Source organism: Myotis yumanensis, unplaced genomic scaffold (genome assembly GCF_028538775.1).
Source record: "Myotis yumanensis isolate MYYU_CA2020_CCGP unplaced genomic scaffold, mMyoYum1.0.hap1 SCAF_2, whole genome shotgun sequence".
In the NCBI taxonomy this organism is placed as follows: domain Eukaryota; kingdom Metazoa; phylum Chordata; class Mammalia; order Chiroptera; family Vespertilionidae; genus Myotis; species Myotis yumanensis.
Window position 1 is genome coordinate 173513198 of NW_027223753.1, and position 26721 is coordinate 173539918.

At 45.1% G+C, this 26721-nt stretch overlaps 1 protein-coding gene across 1 annotated transcript; it reads right to left on the minus strand.

The window, feature by feature from the left end:
* Positions 1–833: 833 nt before the first annotated feature.
* LOC139002232 (nmrA-like family domain-containing protein 1) lies at positions 834–25389 on the minus strand. Its single transcript, XM_070403610.1, has 5 exons — positions 25307–25389; positions 18562–18800; positions 15845–16094; positions 10168–10358; positions 834–1776 (listed from the first exon to the last, which is right to left on the minus strand). The coding sequence occupies exons 1-5, from the start codon at positions 25344–25346 to the stop codon at positions 1597–1599; spliced, it is 900 nt and encodes a 299-aa protein (XP_070259711.1). The 5' UTR covers positions 25347–25389; the 3' UTR covers positions 834–1596.
* Between the last annotated feature and the right edge of the window lie 1332 nt (positions 25390–26721).

The following is a 26721-nucleotide window of genomic DNA, read 5'->3' on the forward strand; positions in this document are numbered from 1 at the left end:
CCTACCTTTCCCCAGCCCTTGCCTCAAGCTCCTGCCTTCATCCACTGCAGAGCCTCGGGTTTGGCTTGGAGCTACGTGATCAGAGAGCCCCCCTTGCCCTAGCATGACACAAAGCCAACCACAAGCTGAAAAGGAGCCATGGTAGGCTTTGGAGCATGGACCACTCTGATAAGAAAGCACATAGGCCCTGGCCATTTTTCTCAGTGGTTAGAGCATCAGTCTACAGACTGAAGGGTCCTGGCCTCAATTCCCAGTCAAGGGCACCTACCCAGATTGCAAGTTCTCCAGCCCCAGTGGAGGCATGTGTGGGAGGCAGCCAATCGATGTGTCTCTCACACATCAATGTTTCTTCTCTCTCCCCCCTATTCCTCTGACCCTTCCACTCACTCTAGAAATCTATGGGAAAAAATACCCACGGATGAGGATTTTTAAAATAAGGAAAGCACACAGGAGGGGAGAGAAGTTCCAATTCACCATCAGTACTGGTGCCAAAAATAAAGTTTGTGGAATGCCTAAATCAGTGGTGGGAAACATCCAGCCCAAGGGCCGTATAAGGCCCACGAAGTCATTTGGTCCGGCCCTGCAAAGGCATCAGGAGCAGTTAATTGAATGTTTGATTGAATATAGCAGCTAATTTTTATGTTGTTAATTTTGTATGACCCACAGATGATGTTCTAAATATCCAATGGCCCTTGGCAGAAAAAAGGTTTCCCACCATTGGCTTAAATGAAGGACAGAAGAATGAATAGATGAATACAGTAACTGAATGATGATTCAATAGATGGTGTATTGAGTGAATCAGAGAACATTAACTTTCAACCCTGAAGCAAAACTGAATTTTAGAGTTTTTAATACTTGTGCTTGTTCATTGAATAGCATGTTCCCCCAGAAAGTTATCTACAAAGGTTTTTCTTTTAAGAAATTAGCCCCACCAGAGTGGCTCAGTGGTTGAGCACTGACCTATGAACCAGGAGGTCACGGTTCAATTCCTCATCAGGGCATATGCCCAGGTTGCAAGCTCAGTCCCCAGTACGGGGTGTGCAGGAGGCAGCTAATAGATGATTCTCATCATTAATGTTTCTATCTCTTTCTTCCTCTCCATTCCTCTCTGAAATCAATAAAAATATATTTTTAAAGAAATTAAAATTACTTAGTTCACTGAGAATGTGACAATGCACTTGGGGAAAAAACTGGATCTACAGAGGAGAGGTTCAGAGCCAGGGCTCTGGATCAGTTAGGCAGGAGAAGGCTGAATGGCCACCTGCCATTCATGTTAGGGAAGAAGCTCCAAGTTCCTCAGGCCAGAGTCTGGTGAGGCGACTTGGCTGTTGGGAAGACAGAGCTACAGAAGGTGCCAGGTTTGGGGCTTCTTACTTAACAGGTGTATCATCCTTATCACTAGCTGGAAAGTTATATATGAATCAAATCACTGTGTCCATCACCATTCCATGTTTCCTACTTAAGAGAGAATTTCAGGGACACCTTTGGAGTTGCAAGGTATTGCATTCTAACATATCTGTTCTGTAAATGGAGATGCGCTGTACAGAGGGCCAGAATCAGGGAAAAAGAAAGCTGTCGGGTGCCTGTGATGAACAGTTAAATGCCCATCAAGGCTTCCTTGTTCTCTGAGACAAACTGGCTGAAGCTTTTGACTTCGGGGTTTAGTCGGTGGGTGAGCTTGACATCACGGGCTGGCTTCATCTGATAGAAACGAAACATGTTGGCCATTTCCTCCACATCAGGAAAGCCCAGCTTCTCGTAAGCTTCCAGGGTGATCTTTTAAGAACAAGTTTTAAAAAAAAATAGTAAATTTTTTAAAAAGGAAATGTTTCAGCTCTCATTGAAAACAGTTTGAGAATTAATGATTCACCTTAATGATGATATAGGTCCACCGTTCTTCAGCCTAACTCCAAAACCCAAGAAGCTCTCGAGTTTTTTTCATAAGCAATTTGACAGCAAACTGACTTTTCTGAACTAGTTCTGATCTGAACTTTGAAGCTATTTATGCTTTTTAATGATACTGTTTAGTGGAAATAGTCATATATTTTTCTGCAGAGATATTACAGGTTCCTGTCCTGCCCCTGATGGTGATATTACATAATACATGTAGAACACAATCTATCTAAAAGCTGCAGCTTCTGAAAGCCAAATTGTTTCTGGTCCCAAGCATTTTGGATAAGAAACGATAGCTCTGTCCTCCCTTCATCTGACCTGCTTTCATATACAGTCCCTCAGCAGCCCTCTCTGACAGTCTACCCATCAGGTACTCCACCTCCATGCAGCACTCTGGCACCAGGCTCTCTATCCTTTCCTACGGGCTAATGTCCCTCCATCATCATTCCAATCTTTGATGAGAAATGAGCATCTTGACTTCAAACCCTCCCAGACTCTGCCAGGCCCAGGCTCACACAAATGCTGCTCACCACACACTTACTGAGATGCCTTCTGTCACCTTCCACAAAACCCACCCCTTGAGTCCCTCTGACACTAACTACATCAATAGTTCCCCCTCCTGAATTAGCAAAGACCATTTCTAACTATTGGATCCAGTGTAATCTGTCTTTAGCCCCCAAAGATAAACTCTAACCTTGCTATTCCACTTGGCCTTTGGAAATTGTGACACACAAACAACTCATTGTTGCCCTGGCTGGTTTGGCTCAGTGGATAGAGCATCGGCCTGGGGACTGAAGGGTCCCAGGTACAAATCCAGTCAAGGGCACATGCCCGGGTTGTGGGCTCTATTCCCAATAGGGGGTGTGCAGGAGGCAACCAATCAGTGATTCCTTATCATCATTGATGTTTATATCTCTCTCTCCCTCTCCCTTCCTTTCTGAAATCAATAAAAATACATTTTTAAAAAATGATTGTCATATGCCATTTATAATATGGAAAAATAGGAATAACTTGCCTATGCAAAAACAAGAAATGGCAGAATAAATTTTAGTATATATACTTTAAGAATATTACATAGTTATTAAAATTAATGTTTTTAAAGAACTTCAACAAAATAAAAATGCTCAAAATATAACATTAAATGAAAAAGCTAGATACAAATATATATATACTGGGAAAAGACTAGAATATAATGTGTCAGATCTTATTAGTTGCTATCTCTGAGTACATGATTTTTGCTTTCTTTTTTTATAATTTTCTGAAATAAGCATTTGCTATCCTATCTAATAAAAGAGAAACATGGTAATTAGCTGTACATCTGCTACCCTTCCCATTGGCTAATCAGGGCGATATGCAAATTAACTGCCAGCCAAGATGGCGGCCGGCAGCCATGCACTGAAGCAAACAGGGAGGCTTGCTTGCTCCAGTGACGGCGGACTCCAACGTTCCCTGCCTGACTTGCCGGCCTCTCAGGTGCAACTCTAAGCAACTATATTGCAAATATAGAAGCTAAACAAAACCCCAGAAACCTGCTTTAGTCAGCCGGGCTTCAGCCAGCCGGACCGCAACATTGTATCAAATACAGAAGGTAAACAAAGGCCAGAAACCTGCTTTCAGCAGCCGAGGCCTCAGAGCTAAAGCTGGCCCAGAATAAAAAAGAAAAAAGAAAAAAAAGAACGGTTGGGAGCTTCAGTCACCCGCCAGCCTGAAAACGGCCCTCAGCTCCTCACCCAGACTGGCCAGGCCCCCCAGTGGAGATCCCCACCCTGATCCAGGACACCCTTCAGGGCAAACCAGCCGGCCCCCACCAGTGCACCAGGCTTCTATCCTATATAGTAAAAGGGTAATATGCCTCCCGGCACCGGGATCAGCGTGATAGGGGGCAGCGCCCAAACCCCCTGATTGCCCTGGGGCTCTGTGTGTGACAGGGGGCGGGGCCACAACCTCCCTATCCGCCCTGCTCTGTTCATGACAGGGGAAGATGCCCCAACCCCCTGATCAGTCCTGCTCTGTGCCTGATAGAGGGGAGCTCCCCAACCCCCTGATCGCCCTGCGGCTCTATGTGTGACAGGGTGCAGCACCCCAACCCCCTCATCGGCCCTGCTCTGTGGGTGATAGAGGGCGGCACCCCAAACCCCTGATCTGCCCTGCTCTGTGTGTGGCAGGGGGCGGTGCCCCAACTCCCCTATCGGCCCTACTCTGTGAGTGACAGGGGGAAGCTCCTCAACCCCCTGATGGGCCCTGCTCTGTACATGACAGGGGGGAGCTCCCCAACCCCCTGATGGGCCCTGCTCTGTGCGTGACAGGGGGGAGCTCCTCAACCCCCTGATCGGCCCTGCTCTGTGTGTGACAGGGTAGGGAGCCCCAACCCCCCTGATGAGCCCTGCTCTGTGCATGACAGGGGGCAGTGCCCCAACCCCCTGATCTGCCCTGCTCTGTGTGTGACAGGGGGCGGTGCCCCAACTCCCCTAATGGCCCTACTCTGTGAGTGACGGGGGGAGCTCCTCAACCCCCTGATCAGCCCCGCTATGTGCGTAACAGGGGGGAGCTCCTCAACCCTCTGATCGGCCCTGCTCTGTGCATGACAGGGTACGGAGCCTCAACCCCCCTGATGGGCCCTGCTCTGTGCATGACAGGGGGCCACGCCCCAACCCCCTGATCGGCCCTGCTCTGTGCGTGATAGGGGGTGACGCCGCAACCTCCCTATCTACCCTGCCTTGAGTGTGACAGGGGGCGGTGCCCCAACTCCCTATCGGCCCTACCATGAGCATGACTAGGGGTGGCATCGCAACCTCCCGATCCGCCCTGCTCTGTGCATGACAGGTGACAGCACCCCAACTCCCCAATCGGCCCTGCTCTGAGCCCGACCAGGGGCTGCACCTAGGGATTGGGCCTGCCCTCTGCCACCCGGGAGCAGGCCTAAACTAGCAGGTATTATCTCCTGAGGGGGTCCCAGACTGCGAGAGGGCACAGGACGGGCTGAGGGACCCCCCCCCCCCCCCCGCCCAGTGCACAAATTTTTGTGCACCGGGCCTCTAGTCCTATATAATAAAAGCCAGGAACCATAACGGCATAAGGACAGGAACAAGCGCTCCACCAGTCGCTATGAGGTGCATTGACCACCTCTTGGTCCCTACCCTCCACCCCCATGGCCTGCAGGCTCCACTGGCTGTGGTGGTGCTGACTGGGACCAGCAAGGGGAACTGGGTGGCTGGCGGCTGCAGAGGGGCGAGACCCAGGGCGGGCGATGTGAACCGGGTGTCTGGCAGTGGGGCAGGACCAGGGGCTGGCGAGGTAACCAGGAGGCTGGCGGCGGGTGGGACTGAGGACCAGCAAGGGGAACCAGGTGGCTGGCAGCAGCAGCACAGCAGGGCGGGACTGGGAACTGACAAGCAGGCAGAAGATGGCCCTGATTGCAGCTAGGCCTAGGGACCCTACCTATGCACAATTTCATGGGCTGGGCCTCTAGTATTTGAAATAAGAAAACAATTTAAAATTTAGTAAGAAGACTATATGAGAAGCATGGAGATGACTTTGAAAATGTCTGTCTCCTTGTGTCACTCCCTCATCCTATAACTTTGACAACTAATATTCCTTAGTGAAATAAGGGATTCTTTTCTGCAGATTTTTGAAGGGAAGAGATTTTTGTTGTGTCTCACTTTCTGAGAGGACCATGTTCCTTTTTGGGTTGGACAGACAGTTTCAGCCAGACCAGAGTTCCTGATGAGAGTCTGTTCCAGGGCATGCACTCACTGAAGCAGTTATGCCTCCTTCTGACCAGACTAGGGGGCGGGGGGAAAGTCAGACTGCCAGTGCTGGAGCGCCACCTGGTGGCCACATGCATCCTTCCCCAGAGTAGCATGATGCCTAAGCATTTCCCCACTCTAGAACCCTGGGCAGCATCTTCAAGTCAGACCAGTTACTAAGCACTGCATTAACCATTCTGTAGAACTTCCAGCTTCTAATGCCCTAGAACTTTTGGTGCTAGAGAAGTTCTGCTGAATTCTGAAATAACTTGATGTACTAAGAAGAGTCAGGGACCAAGTATGTGATTGAGTGATGCTTGGAAGGGCCTGAGCATGTCTACCTGGCCCTCTGAGAATGAACACTCTCCACATGCCCACACTCCTTCACCTTTCTCTCCTTCTTCTATACAGACTTCAAACCCCATGAAACAAAAGAAATATAAGACCCAAATACAAATGCCCTTGGAGAGGGGTCAGTCCCTGGGAAGTATATTTACACCCAGGTACAAGTGACTTGCAGATCCTCTCATGAGTCCATCTTTTGAGTGATTGGCTATCATCTTGGGTTGGGGGGTGACTTATTTTCTTCATTAAAGACACCTATAATAATTTTTTAGGGTTTCTTAGCCTCCTTGTAGCTCCTGTTCCTGACTCTGAATTGGGAATCTAGATATCCCCTCATGACTCAAGACTCACTGGACCAAGAGTTGCAAATGAAAACAAAAATCAACTTTCTGGGCCTACCTCTAGGAAACATTCTAGAGTAGGCATCAACAAAGTTTTTCCTACAGGACTAGATATAAATATTTAAGGCTTTATGGGTCATGTGGGCTAAGTCACAACTACTTAATTCTATCAATGTATCATGGAAACAACCAGAGACAATACATAAACAATGGTGTGGCTGCGTTCCAATAAATCTTTATTTTTAAAAAAGCAGGTGGTGGGTCCTAATTGTCGACCTCTCCTGTAGAGAGAATGTGCTGGGTTATGACCTTAGAAATCACCCCAACAACACTCATTTTACAGATAGTGGAATGAAGCCAAGAGAGGCAAAGAGACAGACTAGTCCCTGCTTGCCAGCTTGAAAAAAGGTATGGAGCCTCCTTTCAGCTCTGAGGGTGTCTCTGCAAGGCACACACACTTCCTTTTCAGAAACCCTGTTGTCCTTCCTCTTATCAACACCTGCTTTGGAGAAATGGCTGGTAATGTGTGGTATCATCAGTTCCTCTCACTTTTCTGTAAAAGGTCTGTCCTATCCATGCTCTAGTCTAAGCCATTCCCACCTGATTTATACCATGATCAATTATCAAGGGCTTACTAATTGCCGACCCAGTGCCAGGTGCCTGCCACTGATATATCATTTCATCCTCTAAATCAGTGGTAGGAAAACTGTGGCTCGAGAGCCACATGCGGCTCTTTGGCCCCTTGAGTCTGGCTCTTCCACAAAATACCGACTTCTGCCCAGGGGCCATGAAGTTTCAATTGCACTATATGTGTGCACCTGCACATGGTATTTTGTGGAAGAGTAACACTCAAGGGGCCAAAGAGCCGCATGTGACTCACGAGCCGCAGTTTGCCAACCACTGCTCTAAACCAGTAGTTCTCAAACTTGGCTGCACATTAGAATCCTGAGGATTTTAAAAAGATTCCCACGTGATTCTAATGTGCAGCCAAGTTTGAGAACCACTGCTCTAAACAATCTTATTAGGTACTAGAGGCCCAGTGCACAAAATTCTTGCATGGGTAGGGTCCCTAGCGGCTGCCTGCTGCTGACTAGTGCCTCCCTTCGTTCCGTGCCACCCCCTGGTGGTCAGCGCGCATCATAGTGATCATACTGAGTGGTCGAACTCCAAAAGGGACACTTTGCATATTAGGTTATATATATACTAGAGGCCCAGTGCACAAAAATTTGTGCACTGGCGGGGAGGGGTGTCCCTCAGCCCCACTTGTGCCCTCTCACAGTCTGGGACCCCTCGGGAGATAACGACCTGCTGGCTTAGGCCCGCTCCCAGATGGCAGAGGGCAGGCCCAATCCCTAGGTGCAGCCCCTGGTCGGGCTCAGAGCAGGGCCGATTGGGGAGTTGGGGCATCGCCCATGTCATGCACAGAGCAGGGCGAATCAAGAGGTTGCGATGCCACCCCCAGTCACACTCAGGGTAAGGCCGATTGGGGGGTTGGGGCACCGCCCCCTGTCACACTCAAGGCAGGGTCGATGGGGAGGTTGCGGCGCCACCCCCTGTCACACACAGAGCAGGGCTGATCAGGGGGTTGGGGAGCTCCCCCCTGTCACACTCAGGGCAGGGCCAATGGGGAGGTTGCAGCTCCACCCTGTCACACACAGAGCAGAGCCGATCAGGGGGTTGGGGAGCTCCCCTCTCTCAGGCACAGAGCAGGGCCGATCAGAGGGTTGGGGCGCCTTCCCCTGTCACGAACAGAGCAGGGCGGATAGGGAGGTTGTGGCCCCGCCCCCTGTCACACACAGAGCCGCAGGGCGATCAGAGAGTTTGGGTGCTGCCCCCTGTCACGCTGCTACAGGGGCCAGGAGGCCTCGCAGCTCTGCTGATCCCAGTGCTGGGAGGCCTTGCGGCTCCACTTGACAGTGGGGCAATGAGGCCTCGCTGCTCAGCTGATCCCGGTGCTGGGAGGCCTCGCAGCTCCGCTTGACACAGGGGCAGTGAGGCCTCGCTGCTCAGCTGATCCCGGTGCTGGGAGGCTCCACTGATCCCAGTGCCAGGAGGCCTTGCAGCTCCGCTGATCCCAGTGCCGGGAGGCCTCACGGGTCCACTGATCCCAGGGCGTGAGGCCTCGTGGCTCTGCTGATCCCGGTGCTGGGAGGCATATTACCCTTTTACTATATAGGATAGAGGCCTGGTGCACAGGTGAGGGCCGGCTGGTTTGCCCTGAAGGGTGTCCTGGATCAGGGTGGGGGTCCTGCTTGGGTGCCTGGCCAGCCTGGATGATGAGATGATGGCTGTTTGCAGCTGGTCACACCTCCTTCAGGGTGGGGGTCCCCACTGGGGTGCCTGGCCAGTCTGGGTGAGGGGCTGAGGGCCATTTTCAGGCTGGCGGGTGACTGAAGCTCCCAACCTCTCCTTTTTTTCTTTTTTCTTTTTTATTCTGGGATTTATTACCTTCTATGGCTGTCACTGGAGCTGAAAGCCAGCTTTTAGCTCTGAGGCTCGGCTCCAGCTCTGAGGCCTCGGCTGCTGAAAGCAGGTATCTGGGTTTGTTTGGGTTCTATAATTGAAACACTGTTGCAACTCCAGCTCGGCCGGCTGGCTGAAAGCATGGGGTTTGTTTAGCTTCTATAATTGCAACATTGTTTCTTACAGTGCAGCTCAGAGGCTGGCAGTGGCAGGTGGGGAACCTTGGCTTCCTCCATCACTGGAGCAAGCAAGCCTCCTGTTCGCTTCAGCTGCCTGGCTGCCGGCCGCCATCTTGGTTGGCAGTTAATTTGAATATCACCCTGATTAGCCAATGGTAAGCGTGTCAGAGGTATGGTTAATTACCATGTTTGTCTATTATTAGATAGGATATATATATATAATATATATATTATATATATATATATATATATATATATATATATACATATACATATATATATAATTTCTTTTAGCAAATGAAGAAACTGAGATTAAAGAAGTTAAGTAACTTGACAAGATTCCACAGATAGGTAAGGACAGAGCCAGGATTTGCTTACTTTCTCATACTGCCTCTCGTTCATTCATGTGGATTTAGCCAGGCTAGAGTTTAGAATTCTAGAATTTAGCCAGCACAGCCCCACCATTCCCTCCATCTAGACACAGTCTTGCCCACCCTCAAGGACCACCTCAAAGCCACTTTTGCCATGAAGCCTTCTCCTACCCTTCTTTGGTCACAGAGAGTGTAGACAACACAATTAAGCACCTATAGTTTTATAGCTGCACTGATCCCTGTGACTTCATGTGCATTAACATTTTCACTCTGATATAAACTCCTCAAAGACAGCACCACGTACATAAGATGTACTTGTTATATACCAATAGGTATGTATGTACCAAACACTGTGCTAAGCCCCTTAAATATATTCTCTCTAATTTCCACAAGATCACCCTGAGGTAGATGCTATTATCCCACTTCACAGATGAAGAAGCTGAGGGTCAGAAAGGTAACTGCCTTGCCCACACCAGAGAGCTCTGGCAGACAGGAATGATCAGCAATGAGTGCTTATGAGAAAAGAGTTGGATAGTGTATATGAAAAAGTTGTACTTCAGTCTTCAGATTCTAAGTTCTTGCCACCCGAAAGTAAGTTTACTCTAACAAGCTGATTAACCTTAAGCCAAAGAAATAAAGCCATAAGGGTGGGATTCAGATGCACCAATACAAGATAGATTTGTGGAACTCAAATCTTCTTCAATTTCTTCTGACAGCCTAAGGTGAACCCTTGCCTAAATGCATGGAGAGTCTACCAGAATTCGTAAGTCAGTGGGGTGTGACCTAAGCTGGACTCTTATGATCACATTTATAACTTCTAAGAACTCACCTTTGCATCTCGGATATCTTTCCCCAAAATCTTGGACAAAACATCAGCATATTGCTGTACTGTTAGCGCTTCTGCACTGAGGCCCATAGCCTTGCCTAAGAACTCTTCTGGAGAATCAAAAATTCTAGAGACGACTGCTCCGATATCAGCAACAGAGATGCCATCCATGGGAATGTCCCCCATAGGCAGTGCTAGTAAAAACAAAAAAGAGAGATAAAAATAGGTAATTATATCATATCCTTGGTAGGTCTTGAATTAATACCAACTTGAATTAATCAACCACTAAACAAAAGGTAGGAAAGCAATGTAACACCTCGTGGCCACTATCTATGCACAATTAGTTACAAGGTTTAGTTTGAGAACGTACCATAATGCCTGGGTAGTGATTTTTTAAAAGCCACCATTCACTAAGCATCTGCTTTGTGCAAAATATAATTAGTTATATCTATAATCCAGATCTCTATGCTGAATTCCAGACTCTATTGCCCAACTTCCTACTCAACATCCTTACTTGATTGTTTAATAAACATGTCAATGTGCATCAAAATGAATTCCTACAGCCCCTCCTCCCTCAACAGCTTGCCCCATTTCAAGTCTATCATTCCAGTTTCTCAAGTCAGAAGTCTTAGAGTCAGCTTGACACTTCTGTCACACCCCATATTCTTTTTTTTAAAAAATCCTATTCATAGTATGTCTAGAATCTGACCACTTCTCACCAACTTCACTGCTACCACCATGGTCAAAGACACCTTGAACCATCATCTTTTACTTGGATTATTGCAAAGTTGGTCTACTTGTTTTCACTCTTGCCTTTCCATGGTCTCTTTGTCAACCTGTAAAACTAATATCAGCTCATATCATGTCTGCCCATACCCTCCAATGGCTCTCTGTCCCTCAAAAGACAAGTCAGTGGTTTACAGGACCAGACCTCTGTTAACTCTGGCCTCACCTTCTACTACTCTCCCTTACTTGCTCTGTTCCAGCCACACTAGCTGTTCGCTCTTGTCAAAATGTTCTTTCCTGAATACTCACAAAGACCACCACCTAGCTCCATCAGAAGGAGTACAGACAGCCTTTATGGAAAACAGTATGGAGTTTCCTCCAAAAACTAAATATGAAACTGCCATTTTGGCCCAGTGATCCCATTTCTAGCAATATGTATTAAGAAACTGGAAACACCAATCAGAAAGAATGTATGCATCCCTATGTTCATAGCAGCACAATTTACAATAGCTAAGATCTGGAAACAGCCTAAGTACCCATCAGTACATGAGTGGATACAAAAGCTGTGGTACATTTACACCATGGAATACTATGCAGCAGTAAAAAAATAAGGATCTCTTACCCTTTGAGACAGCATGGAGGCACCTAGAGAGTATTATGCTAAGTGATATAAGCCAGTCAGAGAAAGGCCAGTGTCATATGATCTCACTCATATGTGCAATCTATGAACAAAACAAACTGATGAACAAAATAGATCCAGAGACATAGAAGCATGGAACAGACTGTGGAATTTCAGAGGGAAGGTGGAGATGGGGGAGGGTGGGTGGGAAGAGATCAACCAAAGAACTTGTATGCATATATGCATAACCCATGGACACAGACAACAGGGTGGTTGGAGGCCTGAGGCAGAGGGAGAGGGCGGGCTAGAAGAGGTCAATGGGAGAAAAAGGGGGACATAGGTAATACTTTCCATAATAAAGATTTTTTTTTTTTAATGAAGAAACTAAGTCTATTGACTTGCCTGCTGCCTCACAGCTAGGAAACAACAGGCTAGGACAAGAATCAAGGTCTCTGAATTTCAACCCAGTGTAAAAGTGACTTCAAGCTTAGCAGCCAGGGATTAAATATCACATTTAACCTTTTGTAGCAAAATTAGGTTCCTGTCACAATTTCTTGGAGGGCACGTTGCCTGCTCAGATTAAATTCTAATTGTATTTTCTATTTGTAAAGCAGTTTAAGCTTTTTGAGGCACTCTTTGCTAAGTCTCATCTGACTTTGAGGCTTGTTTTGTTTGAGAGTTGAAGGTCTTGACATGAGATTCAAAGCAGCTATGGGACAGTGGTAAAGACTATGGCTCTGGAGTAAGACTGCCAGGGTCCATGTCCTGGTCTGCCTTACTAGTGATCTTAGGAAAGTTACTTAATCTATATTACTTGAGTTTCCTCATCTGTGAAGTGAAGGTAAATAGTGCAGTGCCAGGTCCCTACTAAGTGGTTAGTAAATATTAGCTATTAGTAAATATTAGCTATTCCTATAGTGGGGAACGATACCTGAGTCTCAGGAATACCAAACACGGGGTTATATAGACTTTGGAGGCCCAGATGGGACTGGGTACCAGAAGAAGTTTAAGGCATCACCTCTTCATACAGGCCAATCTAACCAAGAGATTACAATGCCCTAGTTCAGGACCTGGGAAATGTCAGTGAGCTGGCTTCTGTAACCTGGTAAAGGCACAGGAAGAAAGGCGAATACTTGTTGAGCTACTACCCAAGTCATCTGTTGTATGGCAGGTGCTCCACGTTGACTTTGTCACTAGTTATGCCTCTGATAAGTCTTAATTACTTGCCAAGGAAAAAAGACTGAATTGCTGCCATTGATACTCCCATAGTTCCTCCACTCCACAGAGCCACCTTGGACTGTGGACAAAGAAAATGTCTCCAAAGGGCAGAGAAAGTCTAGCCAGTGAACTGGAAGCATTGGAATTATTAGGAATCCTTGTTAAAACTATAGCACTCCTATCCCCCTAGCCTCCCCCCCCCCCCCCCCCCCCCGGCCACACACACACACCCCTGCCACCAGACCTTCAGAATCAGACTCTTTCTCTGGAGAGTCAGGGCCGATCTAGGAATTCTGACCATGAGACTCAGGTCAAGAGGAGCAGGTTTTCCATGTTGCTATTGTAGGTCAGATTGATGAGCTAGAAGGAACCTTAGAAGTCACCTTGCCCTATCCACTTTGACTCAGTGGATAGAGCATCGACCCTCAGATTGAAGGGTCCTGGGTTTGATTCAGGTCAAGGGCACATACCTCCATGGCAGGCTTGATCCCCAGCCCTGGTCAGGGTGCATGCAGGAGGCAACCAATCGATATGTCTCTCTCACACTGATGTTTCTCTCTGTGTGTCTCTCCTTCTCCCTTCCACTCTCTCTAAAAATCAATGGAAAAATATCCTGGAGTGAAGATTAATAACAAACAAAAAAAAAGTCATCTTGTCCGATTTTTACATTAGACTTGAGGAAACTAAGGCTTGAGGTCGCATAGCTAACCATTTGTATAAAGAGCATCCGGATTGACAACCAAGATGGCGGCATAGGTAAACACAGGAGTTTGCTGCCTCGAACAACCACTTCAAAAATACAACTAAAAGACAAAACGGACATCATCCAGAACCACAGGAAAGCTGGCTGAGTGGATGTTCTACAACTAGGAGGAAAGAGAAAAGCATACCGAGGCTCAGAGGAGGCGCAGTGCTGAAGTAAAATACTAAGGTTCAGAGTGCATGTGGAGCGGGCTGGAGGCTGAGGGCGCGGTTGTTTTCAATCGGGAGGGAGTCTCAGGCTCTGAGCTCCAGTTCCGGGCGAGTCTCTAAGGACCCAGACTCATACGGGAGAAGCGGGACTGTCTGGCATTGCTCAGAACCCTAGGGCAGCTTTCTCTCCGTGGGGCTTACAGCGACTACTGGGACACTGAGAAGCAGAGCCTCTGAGGGCAAGACTGAGAGCAGCCATAATTGCTAACCCCGCCCTGTTGATCCCGTGGGACCCGCCCCGCCCAAGCCCTGCAGGGAGGCTTTTGCTGGATAGCCTCAGGCAAAGGCTAGATTAGCACCTTCCTAGAGATCCAGGAGCCAGGAAGCCCAGAGGTCAGAGTGGGACCATCCAGCTTTAAGCTCCGTGGAACCATAAAAGACACACTCAGGAGGCAGACTCAGTGAGCACCAAAGCCGCATCGAAGCAAGTCTAGCCCCAGAGGGGTGTCTCCAGCACAGAAGTTCTCCCACCGCAGACACAGCTGATTCTCACAGCCAATTGACCTGGAGGTCAATTCCTCACAGTGATAACTACAACAATCAAGGCTTAACCACAACAAGACTGTGCACAAAGCCCACAAGGGGGTGCACCAAGAGTGTCTACCTTAGGTAATTGGGACACTTAGCACAGAAAGGCACTCTATCGACACAGCGAAGCATAAAAAAATGCCGAGACAAAGAAACAGGACACAAACGACAGAATTGGAGGAAAGCAAACTGTTGGATATAGAGTTCAAAACCACAATTTTAAGGTCTTTAAAGAACTGTTTAGAAGCCCTCGAAAAGACTGGTAAGACCGCCGATAAATGTAGTGAGATCCTCAAGAAATCTAATGAGACCCTCGATGTTGTGATAAAGGACCAACTAGAAATTAAGCATACACTGACTGAAATAAAGAATATTATACAGACTCCCAACAGCAGACCAGAGGGTCGCAAGGATCAAGTCAAAGATTTGAAATACGAAGAAGCAAAAAACACCCAACCGGAAAAGCAAAATGAAAAAAGAATCTGAAAATATGAAGATAGTGTAAGGAGCCTCTGGGACAGCTTCAAGCGTACCAACATCCGAATTATAGGGGTGCCAGAAGATGAGAGAGAGCAAGATATTGAAAACCTATTTGAAGAAATAATGACAGAAAACTTCCCCTACCTGGTGAAAGGAATAGACTTCCAAGTCCAGGAAGCGCAGAGAACCCCAAACAAAAGGAATCCAAAGAGGACCACACCAAGACACATCATCATTAAAATGCCAAGAGCAAAAGACAAAGAGAGAATCCTAAAAGCAGCAAGAGAAAGAAAATCAGTTACCTACAAGGGAGTACCCATACGACTGTCAGCTGATTTCTCAACAGAAACTTTACAGGCCAGAAGGGAATGGCAAGAAATATTCAAAGTGATGAACACCAAGAACCTACAACCAAGACTACTTTATCCAGCAAAGCTATCATTCAGAAGTAAAGGCCAGATAAAGAGCTTCACAGATAAGAAAAAGCTAAAGGAGTTCATCACCACCAAACCAATATTATATGAAATGCTGAAAGGTATCCTGTAAGAAGAGGAAGAAGAAAAAGATAAAGATACAAATTATGAACAACAAATACACATCTATCAACAAGTGAATCTAAAAATCAAGTGAATAAATAATCTGATGAACTGGTGATTGTAATAGAATCAGGGACATAGAAAGGGAATGGACTGACTATTCTTGGGGGGGGGAGAAAGGGGTGTGGGGGTGAGTGAAGAGATTAGACAACAATCGTGCACCTATGGATGAGGACAGTGGGTGGGGAGTGAGGGCAGAGGGTGGGGTTGGAACTGGGTGGAGGGGAGTTATGGTGGGAAAAAAGAGTAACTAATGTAATAATCTGAACAATAAAGATTTAATTAAAAAAAAGAAAAAAAAAAAAAAAGAGCATCCGATTGTTCAGACTGGAAGTGAAATCCTTTGTGTTTCCAGTCCAAGAACCAGTCCTCTGTGAACTTTAAAACAATATTGTATCCCTCTCAACACTTCACCCACAGGTAAGCACATAGTAGGCACTCAAATGATATATGTCCACTGAAAAGAGGGAGGAAGGGGACAAAGGAGGAAGAAGGAAAGACAGCAAGTGTCCGGTCAACTTTCACTACAAATTCCACTTACCCACAGTGTAGTAATCTCCATCAGAGGCTTTCTTGGGCTTCCATAAAGTGAGAAAGTTTTCAAAGTAAGCTGCCAAGTGGATGCTGGTCATGGGAACACCAATGGACCAGAAATACTCCTCCACCTCTCCCTTCCCATCAAAGTGCTCAACTGCCAACTTCCCTCCAGTCAGACGCTTGACGTTCTCCAGGCCGCTGAATACCACGTGCTTCACACCCAGGCGCTTGGTGGCATCTGCCACCAGCTTTCCCTAAGGAACAAAGTAAAATTTTTATATAGATCGCTGTATTTGCATATGGACAGGAAGGCAGGTGCTGCTTTCCCTTCCCCCCTTCCTTTTCTTATTGTCCTCCATAGAGAGGGAGCTCTTCAGCATCAAAATATATTCAAGTTACCATCTGAGAGGCCACCAGTATTGGTGGGCAGAGGCTCCACCATGACACAATACTGAACCTCATCAGAAGCTAAGAGGCAGCCTAGTGGGAACCAGCAGGAACATCTGGTCCCTTCCTCTAGGCCAGTGGTCGGCAAACTGCGGCTCGTGAGCCACATGCGGCTCTTTGGCCCCTTGAGTGTGGCTCTTCCACAAAATACTGACTTCTGCGCATTGGCCACGAAGTTTCAATCGCACTGTACGTGCGCGCCTTCATGTGGTATTTTGTGGAAGAGCCACATTCAAGGGGCCAAAGAGCCGCATGTGGCTCGCGAGCCGCAGTTTGCCGACCACTGCTCTAGGCTATCAGTATCTTTGGATCAACTGCCACATTTATTTATAAATGAGCCTCAGGGATACTTGAGAAAACAATATTCATACAGTGTAATAATGTTTTCTGGTAATTAAATCTGCACACCATTTGGATATTGAGGGCATAATAAAGACACACACACACACACATTCTCTTTTTTGTATTTCAGTTCCAAATTTTCTAAAACAACTTCATCTCTCTCTTCTCTTTTTCTATTGTTACAGTATTTACCAGGTGACCGAAAAATACGCAGGAGTACTGGAGGCACAGGAAATACCCATTTATTTTCAGATGTTTCGCATGTACTACTACTACAGGATGCAGGGGAGACTGTTTTCTCCAAATCCTGAGCAAACCAATAGGGAAGAAGCTTTCCCTTTATACCCTTTGGTTTCTTTGTCCCCCGAATATGGGATGGGACTTCCGGACCTTTCGTGGGCTTTGCAAAAATTCCCATGTGTTGGGATGGGTGCCGTGAGACCACACCTAAAGGCCTGGCCTGGTGCCAGCACTAATAACCCCCTCCAGAGGTTGTTCATGCTTTGTGGCCTCTGTAAAATGGGAGTAGTACTTAGGTAAGCCAGTCTTGCAAGACCAGATTGTAGAGAAAGGGGCAGTGACTTAATTACAGGCTATCAAGAGTGTACATTAGGTTACTGGCACAGATTCAGACTGCAACCCCCCCACACACCCCGCCCCTCCAAATGTCTTATTTTCCGCATCACTCTCTCCTCTTTCTCTCGCTCTCTTTTTTCTTTCTTTCCACTGTTTCCTTCTCTTTTTTTCCTTACAAAACCCCATGTAGCAAGTAGAGAAGATATAATTAATCTGGTTTAGTAGAGGCAGAAAGTGAGCAGAGAAGTGACTTTGTACTCCTGGGTCTCATAGTAAGTGAATATCAGAATTAGAACCCAGAATTCCTAATATGAGCTCTTCCAAAGTTTATCACTAAAAGACAAGCTGTAAATGGTATAATTAATTTAACAGATATTCCTCAAATGGCTGAATCCTACTCTTAATTTTTTGAATTATGCCATTTCTGCAAGAGGCTGATCCCATTATTACATTTAAAATTTTTAATCTTCACATTTTTCCAATTTATACACAAACATCATTTCAAATAGTATTGTCAAGGTGGGGAGGGGGGATTGAACTTATAATGACAATGATGTTCCTGAGACCTTATATGATAATTGCTCTCAATAAGTAACCACTTTCATCTCTTTTAGTTGTTTCTTTATTTCTAAATAACAGTCTGCAATACTAATGCTTGATTTTTTTCAGTTTAAGATATCATCTACTAAATTCTTACTCTGAAAGATCAGTCCTCATCTTTAATGTGCTTTCTCTCTCTCTCTCTCTCCCTCTCTCTCTATCTCTGACACAGACACACAACAGCCCAACACTGCCATCACACAAATATGCAATTCCCTTTTTTTTCATATTCCCAATATCATAATGTTGGGCTAGATCAAAAAAGGTAGTGCCTACCACACAGCTGAAATTGAACCAAGTAATATTCTATGGTTACATTTTTTTTCTACAAACTTTTATTTTCCCTGTTGTTAATCACTGTGGGTTTATTTGCTTGCTTTAGTTTTTTTCTATGTACCCATTATTAATTTCTCCCCAAATTCTCTGCCAGAAGTAAAAATATACTCATTACATTTTGTTCTTCCTTTTCACTTTGGAGTTACCTTAATTTGTGGGGTACCCTTCACATGCCATCTACAGACAAATGACCGGCTCCACTGCACAGTCATCCTCAGATCTCCAGTCTTGAGATGTGGACATGTGCTATAGAACACTGACTTCACAATCAAAGAAATACTTCAAGTACATATATTTCATAAATACCAGAGAGATTTTGTGGAGTGAGGCAATTTTTTCTCAGACTTAAGGCCCACCCCCTTCAAGGGAGGGCAGAGCAGCCAGGAAGGGTAAGAGGAAAGGGCGCAAAGGTGTTCCCACCTGAGACACTTCCTCCTCTTTGCTGTGATGTTCCCAGTAGTTGGTTACTAGAAAGACCCCATAGGCATCTTGTAAGGCAGCCTCCACCGATGCTTTATCATTCAGGTCCCCTTTTACCACCTCAGCACCAAGTTCCTGGAGCACCAGTGCTTTTGGTTGAGTCACATTCCTGGTCACTGCTCTTACAGCAAACTTTTTGCTCTCCAAAAGGGCCCTGGCCACAGAGCCACCCTGAGATCCTGCAGCATTGGGGAAGAAGAAACAGAGGAAGATTCAGGAGGAATAATCACTAAAAAATAGCTGCTCAGGAAGTACCACTATTCAGTGTACAGCTGTTATAATAACTACTTCAGGAGTCATTCCCATTTTTGCAACAGTGGTTTTCAAACTAGGTTTCTCACAGCCACATCAGAGGCACCTTTGAAAAGTCCATGGGGCAGAGAAAGAATGGGAGAGGCCTGAGGTAACCATTGCTGGGGCTCCAGGGCTGGCCAGCAGAGCCTGAGTGACAGATGAATGGATTACTCTGACACACATTTGCTGTGAAACAGAGGCTAAGGGATGGCCTGGCTATAGCAACCAGGCAGCCTCGATTGCCTGCCTCATTAGGCTTTTATTGGCATTTTTATCTTTAGATACAATCAGTAGGGTAAGTAATCTTGGGAGGACACAAGTGTTTGCATTGTCCTTAAGGCAAGGGCACCCAAAGATTAGGCATCAGGATTCCAGTAAACACCAGGGGTCTGCACATTCACAGACTTGTTTGGAAAGGTCAAGGAATAATTAGGGGCACCACCTTCAACACTCCCCTAAGTCTCCCCTAAGTTGGAATTCTGATAAACAGGGCAGGCGGCCTTCCACACACTTCCCTTTTCTCAGAATGTCCTCCTTACAAACTTTCCAACCAAGTCTCGTGTGCTCCCCAACAACAATGAGGCCAAGTGAGCAGGGTGCCAGACCCTGTAGCCCAGATTCAACTGAGAAAATTTATTTTTATCTGGTTATAGATTTTATTTTGAGGTTCTTCACAAAATTTTCTTTTCACGGCCCCGGCGTGGTAGGGACAACCCCGGTCAGGTTGAAACGGCCCCCGTGAGGTAGGGACGACCCCGGTGAGGTTGAAACAGCCCCCGTGAGGTAGGGACGACCCCAGTCAGGTCGAAACGGCCCCGGCGTGGTAGGGACAACCCCGGTCAGGTTGAAACGGCCCCGGTGTGGTAGGGACAACCCCGGTGAGGTTGAAACGGCCCCCGTGAGGTAGGGACGACCCCAGTCAGGTCGAAACGGCCCCGGTGTGGTAGGGACGACCCCGGTGAGGTTGAAACAGCCCCCGTGAGGTAGGGACGACCCCAGTCAGGTCGAAACGGCCCCGGCGTGGTAGGGACAACCCCGGTCAGGTTGAAACGGCCCCCGTGAGGTAGGGACGACCCCAGTCAGGTCGAAACGGCCCCGGCGTGGTAGGGACAACCCCGGTGAGGTTGAAACAGCCCCCGTGAGGTAGGGACGACCCCGGTGAGGTTGAAACGGCCCTGGTGAGGCTCAGACGGCCCTGGTGAGGTTGAGACTGCTCCAGTGAGGTTGGGACAAATAAAGGGGACCAGTATGGACTGATGAACAGGTGTAGATACAGAAGCAGAGCAACATTGAACAGAATGTTAAACTACAATGGGGAGCCTGGGGAGGGTTGGGGGTGGGATTAAGAGACCAACTGAAGGACTTATATGCATGCATATAAGATTAACCAATGGATACAAGACACGGGACGGGGGGGGGCGGGGGGTAGGGGCCGAGGGAATGTCATGGGGGGGAAAAAGGAGACATATGTAACACTCTTTGTAATACTTTAAGAAATAAAAATTATTATTAAAAAAAAAAAAAAAAAAAGAAGAGGAAGAAGAAGAAAAAGGTAAAGATACAAATTATGAACAACAAATACACATCTATCAACAAGTGAATCTAAAAATCAAGTGAATAAATAATCTGATGAATAGTATGAACTGGTGATTGTAATAGAATCAGGGACATAGAATGGGAATGGACTGACTATTCTTGGGGCAGGGGAAAGGGATGTGGGGGTGAGTGAAGAGATTAGACAATAATCGTGCACCTATGGATGAGGACAGTGGGTGGGGAGTGAGGGCGGAGGGTGGGGTGGGAACTGGGTGGAGGGGAATTATGGTGGGAAAAAAGAGTAACTAATGTAATAATCTGAACAATAAAGATTTAATTAAAAAAATAAAAAATAAATAAAAATAAATAAAAAATAAAATAAAAAAAATTTTCTTTTCAAAAGAGCTTCCTATTTTATTTTTAAGTTGAAAGCCTGCATAAGTTTCTTTTTTATGGCATTCAAAGTCATTGGTTATATTATCATTACTTGCCTAATTTATCTTCTCTACAAATATTTACTGAATACTCTGTCATATATGCCAGGTACTGTGCTGAGTTACTAACACTTGGGATCCTCTATCAAACTGGTTGTATATCTGTCCTGAATATGTTTTTCGCGCCTTCAAATCTACCTTCACCTTCCACACCCTGCTTAGTGCCCTAGGAGTTTGACCTGTATTGGACTCCATCAATGGCCTCTCTTCATGTTCTCAGGTTTGGTCTGGCCAACAAGAGGCATCATCAGCAGGAAATCCAAGAACAGGAAGAAAGGTGGCTATCTCCAAGTTGCTACTCTCCCTGGGTTTTGGTCATCTCTTCTGCCCTCTGCTCCTTTCTCTTATTGCTTACTTATTCATTATTGGTCTCTTCCCTTTCAACCTTTATTTTTTCCTTGGCTTCTCTGAAAGATTGTGACATTTGTTTCATGTGAAACCCCAACTGATGCACCACCAATAACCGTATAGGGTCTGCTGTCAATGAGCTCTGCTTTTGCACAAGAAGCTTCGGTTGAAGTTTAGTGATCTAGTAGTAAATATGAACACACAGCCAAAGGTCACCAGATGTTTGAAGAAAGCCTCCAGCAAAACCAAAATAAACAAATTGATAAAGTTAAGCAGAAACAATGCGGTGTACAGAAGAAAATTTTAAAGCATTAGTGTCTTCAGAGATTGGAGAAGATTTTGCATTCAAAACACTACATCTGCATACTGCACCAATAAAAAGGGAGAGGGAGGCAGGAGAGAGAGCATTCAGAAGAGAAGATGAAGCTCTCAGAAACTTAAAATATTATAGCAGAAATAAGTTTTCAATCTTAAAAGTTGGAGAAATCTCTCAAAATTAAAAAGAAATGGAAAACAGGAAGTAGAAAATAGAGGACCAAGCCAGGGGAATTCCAAAATGAGAGACTAGAGAAAATGGACATATGGAATTATCAAAGTATATAATTTCCCAGAGTTCAAGGATATTGAATGAGCTTCCAGATTAAGGGGCCACTGAGTGCCCAGCACAATGAATAAATTAAGTCTTACATTATTTACATAATTATGAAATTTCAGAACACTGGGGATAAAAATATTTTGCAAACTTTGGCAGAAGGGTAGTCAATTCAAAGGTGGGGGATAAAAATAGCACCAGATTTCCTTATAACATTGGAAGCAATGGAGTAATGTTATTTAGAAGGGAAATTAATTTCTGTCTAGAATTTCACACATAACCAAATGATCGATTGGTTCTAAACATTCTACATAAAGACATTTCCAGACACTCAAGGTCTCAAAAATGTAACACTTATGTACACGTTTTCTGTAAGCCACTGGAGGGTGTGCTCCAGCCAAATGACAAAATGAAGCAAGCAAGAAGAACCCAGGAAATAGAAAACAAACCCAGGAAAAAGGCAAAGAGAATTATTAGAATAATGGGGAAGGAAATCCTAGGAAGCTTGAAAGAAAAAAAAAAGGTAGCATTCCAGGAGGGAGGTCTCCATGGAGAGGAAAAAAAAACAGAACTAAGAGATTAATTGATGTGTTTCCTCATTTTGAGATAAATCATCCAGTTTTACAGGAGAGATTAGAAAAAAAGATGAGTGATAGGTAGAAAGAAAACTAAACAAATAAAAAAATTAAGACAATTACTAATTTCAGGGAAAACAAGAAAGTGCATAGTACATGGCTCAAGTATGAGCAATAATGACATAGTCACTATAAGAGTCCATATTAGTCCATCATCCATATACAAATTGTTTTAAACTATACAGGGAAGATGAGCAAAAAGGAAGTATGTATTTGAGACTGATGATATAGGAGAGCTAATAAATATTATCTAACATAGAAAAATCAAGAAATAGCTCATTATCACATTATTTAGAAATATGGAGACAAATACCAATAGAAACAGAAGAGTTAAATGTGGAGAGGGGTAGAGCAGGGTCTGCTGGATTTCTTTATAAGGCTCATAGGACTATTAGATTTTTAAAACTATTATATACACATCTATAAAAATAAAAATTCAATAAAAATATATTTGTTAGCTATGTTAGTTTGCTAAGTTTAACGTAAAAAAATTCCACAGATTGTGGCTTAAACAACTGAAATATATTTTCTCATAGTTCTGAGGCTAGAAGCCCAAGATCAAGGTGTTGCTATATTGGTTTCTCCTGAGATCTCTCCCTTTGGTTTGCAGATGAAGAGCCTTCTCACTGTGTCCTCATATGGCCTTTCCTTTGTGCACTCTCGCCCCTCCTGCTTCTCTGTGTGTCAAAATTTCCTCTTCCTAAAAGGACATCAGTCGGGATTAGGGACCACTTTCATGGCCTCACTTTAATATAATTGCCTCAGCAAAGGCCCTATCTGCAAATATAGTCATATTCAGAGATACTAGAAACTAGGGCTTCAACATATGAATTATTTCTTAAATCCTCATCTCTTGGCATGGACCTAACACTCAGTTCTTGTCTTCTTGAAGGAAAGATTTCAATGAAGAGACAGGGTAGAAAAGCAAGCAAGAATTTGTTGACCAGAGCATAAATGTACTTAGGCCGGTGAAACAAAGAAGGGCATAGAACAGCAGTTCTCAACCTGTGGGTCACGACCCCTTTGGCGGTCGAACGACCCCTTCACAGGGGTCGCCTAAGACCATCCTGCATATCAGATATTTACACTACGATTCATAACAGTAGCAACATTACAGTTATGAAGTAGCAACAAAAATAATTTTATGATTGGGTCACAACATGAGGAACTGTATTTAAAGGGCCAGAAGGTTGAGAACCACTGGCATAGAAGAAGCAACAGGAGAGCCTAGGCTGGGCTGCTTTGGCTCAAACTGTGGTTTAACTATCTTAGTTTTCCTGTTCCGCTTGTCCTGGAGTTTTCCGAGCTTATGATTATGCTATAACAGTTTCAAGTATACAACTCAACAAAACATCTGCACACTGCATAGTGCGCCCGTCACTCAAAGCAAAGTCTCTATTTCCATTACCCCCGCCTTTGCCCACCTCCACCTATCCCAACCCCCCTTTCCCACTGTTTTCTGTGTCTATGTGATATGTATATATGTTTTTGGACTCATCCCTTCACCTCCTTTCATCCAGTCCCCTCACCTCCCTCCCCTCTTGCAGCTGTTAGTTGTTCCATGTAACCATGCTTCTGTTTTTATTTTGTTTGTCAGTTTATTTTGTTCATTAGATTCCAAATATAAGTGAGGTTATATGATGTTTGTCTTTCTCTGACTGGTTTTTTTCACTTAGTATCATAATCTCCAGGTCCATCCATGCTGTCTCAAAAGGTAAGAATTCCTTCTAAAGTCAATGTCATAACTGGCTGTTGGTTTTTGCAAATTTATTTCTCTCTTCTCCCTGCTTTAGTCCTTTCCTCTTTTCAGACAAAATTCCTTTGCTCATAGAGCTTATCTTCTCCTGTGGAAAGGCAAGCGGTAAGGGAGGAAACCAAGCAGGAAGGGCAGCCAGATAACAGTAAGGGGGAGTGGAGTTGCAATTTTAAATATGGAGGTCTGGAAAGTGCTCATGGAAAGGGCGACATCTGAGCAGAGGCTTGGGTGACATGAGGGAGAAAGCAGTGTGGGGAGCTGGAGGCTGAGGGGACGGCCAATGCAAAGGACTTAAGGTGGGAGTGTACTTGAGGAACACCTGAGCAAGTAAAGGGGAGGGTAAAAGATGGGGGCCCATTAGCTGGACTTTGCATTTTACTTGGAGTGAGATGGGGGAGGGGGGAGGCAGTTGTTGCAGGGTTTTGAGCAGAGGCATGTCATGATCTGATAGTTTCAAATGGATCATCAGGAGGCTGAAATGAGAACAGATTGAATGAGTGTGGCCTGATTTGATCAACAGTTTGCAAAGATGGCTCTGGCTGTAAAGAACAGATTGAAAAAAGAGATAAGATTGAGCTCAGGGAGGGCAGTTAAAAAGCTGGCAGCTGACCCAGAAAAGTCACTCAGCACATTGCCTAACCCTCACCCTCTCCATGCTTTCAGAATGGCTGGGGTATTGGTTAGGCACCTAGATATGCCCCCACAGACCCACACTTGCTTCTTTCACTTGTCAGGAAGTGAAGGGAGAAAAGTCTCCAGAGGATAGCTTATGTTGAGAGGAAACATACCAAGTCAGCACATGACTGAGAAATAGAGAATATGTCAGTTGTCCTTGTCCTGCTGAGATCATTTCTGACAAATCAAATCAAATCACCAGCCCCTTTACCACATCAGAAATCCAAGCAATAATACACTTTTCTTAATTTTCTCCAAAGGCAGGAAATTCACCCACACTGGCAGGCTCTGACTTTAAAAACAAGAAGACGGGAAAGTAAGCAGTCAGCATGCACTTTAAAAGTAAGCTTTTTACCTGTTGCTCCAAACACTGCAATTACCTTCTTACTGGTCATGTTACCGGACAAAGAAGGAGTCAGTGGAGTAGCTGAACTTTTCTCAAGCAGCAACAGCAGTTATAATAGTTCCTCTTCAAGCATGAGAGCTATAAGCCAAATCTGATTACCACACCCCTTATTGTGCTCCTCCTTTGTGTAGTTTTTGGGTTGATCCCAGTTAGCTTAATCACTCACTCATGTGCTCTGCAAATGTGTATTGAGTGCCTTTGGTATGTTAAGCATTCAACTAGAGATCCTGCTGATTCAGATCTTGTAAGGGAGATAAACTAGTAAATGAAAACACAATAAAGAACCCTGGCCAGGTAGCTCAGTTGGTTAGAACATGGTCCCAATACACCAAGGTTGCAGTTCCACCCCCGGTCAGAACACATACAACCAATGAATCAACCAATCAAAGAATCAACCAATAAATACATAAATAAGCAGAACAACAAATTGACCTCTCTCTCTTCTCTCTCTGAAAATCAATTTTTTAAAAAAGTACAGTATGGAAAAATGGCAGAGGGGACATAGGTTATGGAGGAAAGACGCAAAACCCAGACTGGGGGTGTTAGGGAAAGTTTATGAGAAATGCTACTGCAGTTGCCTGAAGACCCCATGAGTTATTCAATGAGGGAAAGACCATCAACAGAATAGAGAACTGCATATATTGTGTGATTCCGGGTTGTAAAGAAAATATTATACACACATACATGCATATACATATATAGACTACAAGTAGTTGATTTTATGCAATATGCTGGTAGTAGAGTCAGAGGACTAGGCATGATGTGACATTATTATTCTCACACTTTGATTACAGCATAATACTATGACATGCACATTTTTTAAGCTTACTTTAAAAAAAGACTTGCCACCTAGGCATCCAGCCTAGGCATCCGACCTAGGCTGTTGAATACAAATACTTTTGCGGCCCAGCCAATATATATAAGAAACATTTTAGTAAAAATTTTGTAACTTAATTTTTACAATATCCTGTTATACATAATTATTAAGATTTTTTAAAAAATATATTTTATTGATTTTTTTTTACAGAGAGGAAGGGAGAGAGATAGAGAGTTAGAAACATCAATGAGAGAGAAACATCAATCAGCTGCCTCCTGCACATCTCCCACTGGGGATGTGCCCACAACCCAGGTACATGCCCTTGACCGGAATCGAACCTGGGACCCTTGAGTCCGAAGGCCGACGCTCTATCCACTGAGCCAAACCGGTTTCGGCTATACATAATCATTAATAATGAAGTACAACAGGCAACACAATAGCCTTAACACAATAGCCTCAGCTGTTGTCTCGGAAAGACTGAAGGTTCGCTGCTCCTTGCCCAGGGCAGCCCTTCAGTAAAGGACTTATTAAACTAGTTTCAAAGCAC

Excerpts from the sequence above, each read along its gene's own strand:
- LOC139002232 (XM_070403610.1), bottom strand. The coding sequence starts at position 25,346 with ATGACCAGTAAGAAGGTAATTGCAGTGTTTGGAGCAACAG. Across the intron at positions 16,095-18,561 it reads AAGAGGAGGAAGTGTCTCAG|GGAAAGCTGGTGGCAGATGC; the intron begins GTGGGAACACCT and ends TTTGTTCCTTAG. Across the intron at positions 1,777-10,167 it reads AAGATATCCGAGATGCAAAG|ATCACCCTGGAAGCTTACGA; the intron begins GTGAGTTCTTAG and ends TGTTCTTAAAAG.